The 1201-nt window shown below is 36.9% G+C and overlaps 1 protein-coding gene across 2 annotated transcripts in view; it reads right to left on the bottom strand.

Annotated features, from left to right (window-relative positions):
- The window catches only part of LOC107083968 (copine-3-like), a 24282-nt gene that overhangs the window by 13732 nt on the left and 9349 nt on the right, over nt 1-1201 (bottom strand). For both annotated transcript variants that reach the window (XM_015373583.1, XM_015373584.1), the window contains exons 8-9: nt 264-362; nt 68-154 (exon numbers count right to left, since the gene is read on the bottom strand). In XM_015373583.1, coding sequence (XP_015229069.1) covers nt 68-154; nt 264-362 — 186 coding nt within the window. The remainder of the gene's footprint in view (nt 1-67; nt 155-263; nt 363-1201) is intronic.

The raw sequence follows: 1201 nt of genomic DNA, 5'->3' as shown, positions 1-1201 counted from the left end.
CATATTTCCTATAAATAGTAAAATAATCTTGTTTCTTTCCTTATGAAGGAAGATACATAGAAAGTACCTTGCATTGTTTTATGACAATAACTCCTGAGTTTTTGTAACCCTTCTTCTTCTCCTTCTTCTTGCGGTTGATGCATTCATACTCTGCCTGAGGAGATGAGAAACAAACCAGTTAGAGAGCGACTTCGAGACGCTCCTGCTGTAGTTATTCAGCTTCTCATAAAAGAAAATAAATAAGAGCATTTCACTGAACTCACTGCGTATGACTGGGACGCCTGCTGTATGTGGCTGAGCGTCGTGGTAAAGGAGCCGATGAAATCATGCGATCCGCTGTTGTTATAGTCGTAGCATTCAACCTGGAAAAGACAGAAGGTCCGGAGAAGCAGGAAAGGGTCTCACTAAGCTGTTTAACTACCAACTGAATCGTGGAGAGAGAGAGACAGAGCAGATGAGGCTGGAGCATGCCATGAGACTAAAGCTGTCAACGTGACACTCATCTACTGGAAACGTCTAGCAGAGAGAAACACACAGATTAGCGGATGAGCTTTTTAAGCATGATGACCTCATCGGTGTGGAGACGAAAAAGGCAGGAGAGCTCTACACACAGCATGAAGCAAACAGCGAAGATCGGACAAACTGGGTGACGCTACAGCTGAGGAAGCTCATGGCTCATCCATCTTAATGGAGAATTCTACCGATGGAGAAGCTGGTCCTTTGGTTCACCTTCATGTTTGACTTTTAGTGCTTCATTATAATATTTAAATACAAACATAAAGCTTTGAGCAAACCCAACATAAATTTAATTTTTTGAAGCATTTTTAAAGAATCCGAAACCTTTCTATTTTTTCTCCATATTGTCACTCTTCAGTTAATTTTGTGGCCAATCCAAGGCGATGTGTAATCCTGAAGTGGAAGGAGAATTATAAGCTTATTTTCATATATATATATATATTTTTTTTTAGATGTAATCTTCAGAACACAAGGTGGGATTAATAAAAAAGGTTTTGTTCATATTATTTGCCCCACTTTACTCGGATACCTGTCGATAAAACCCAGTTAAAAACAAAAACTTTGTCTTTTCTTATTTATATATTATTTTCCTTGTTTATATTTATCATTTGAATTTATATCAAAGGAATTAAATAAATACACAAAATTCAAAATTAAACAAAGAATCTAAATAAATATTTTTTTC

Source organism: Cyprinodon variegatus, unplaced genomic scaffold (genome assembly GCF_000732505.1).
Source record: "Cyprinodon variegatus isolate N-32 unplaced genomic scaffold, C_variegatus-1.0 Scaffold88, whole genome shotgun sequence".
In the NCBI taxonomy this organism is placed as follows: Eukaryota; Metazoa; Chordata; class Actinopteri; order Cyprinodontiformes; family Cyprinodontidae; genus Cyprinodon; species Cyprinodon variegatus.
Note: the sequence above shows the minus strand (reverse complement) of the source record. Positions and strands in the feature narration are given on the sequence as shown.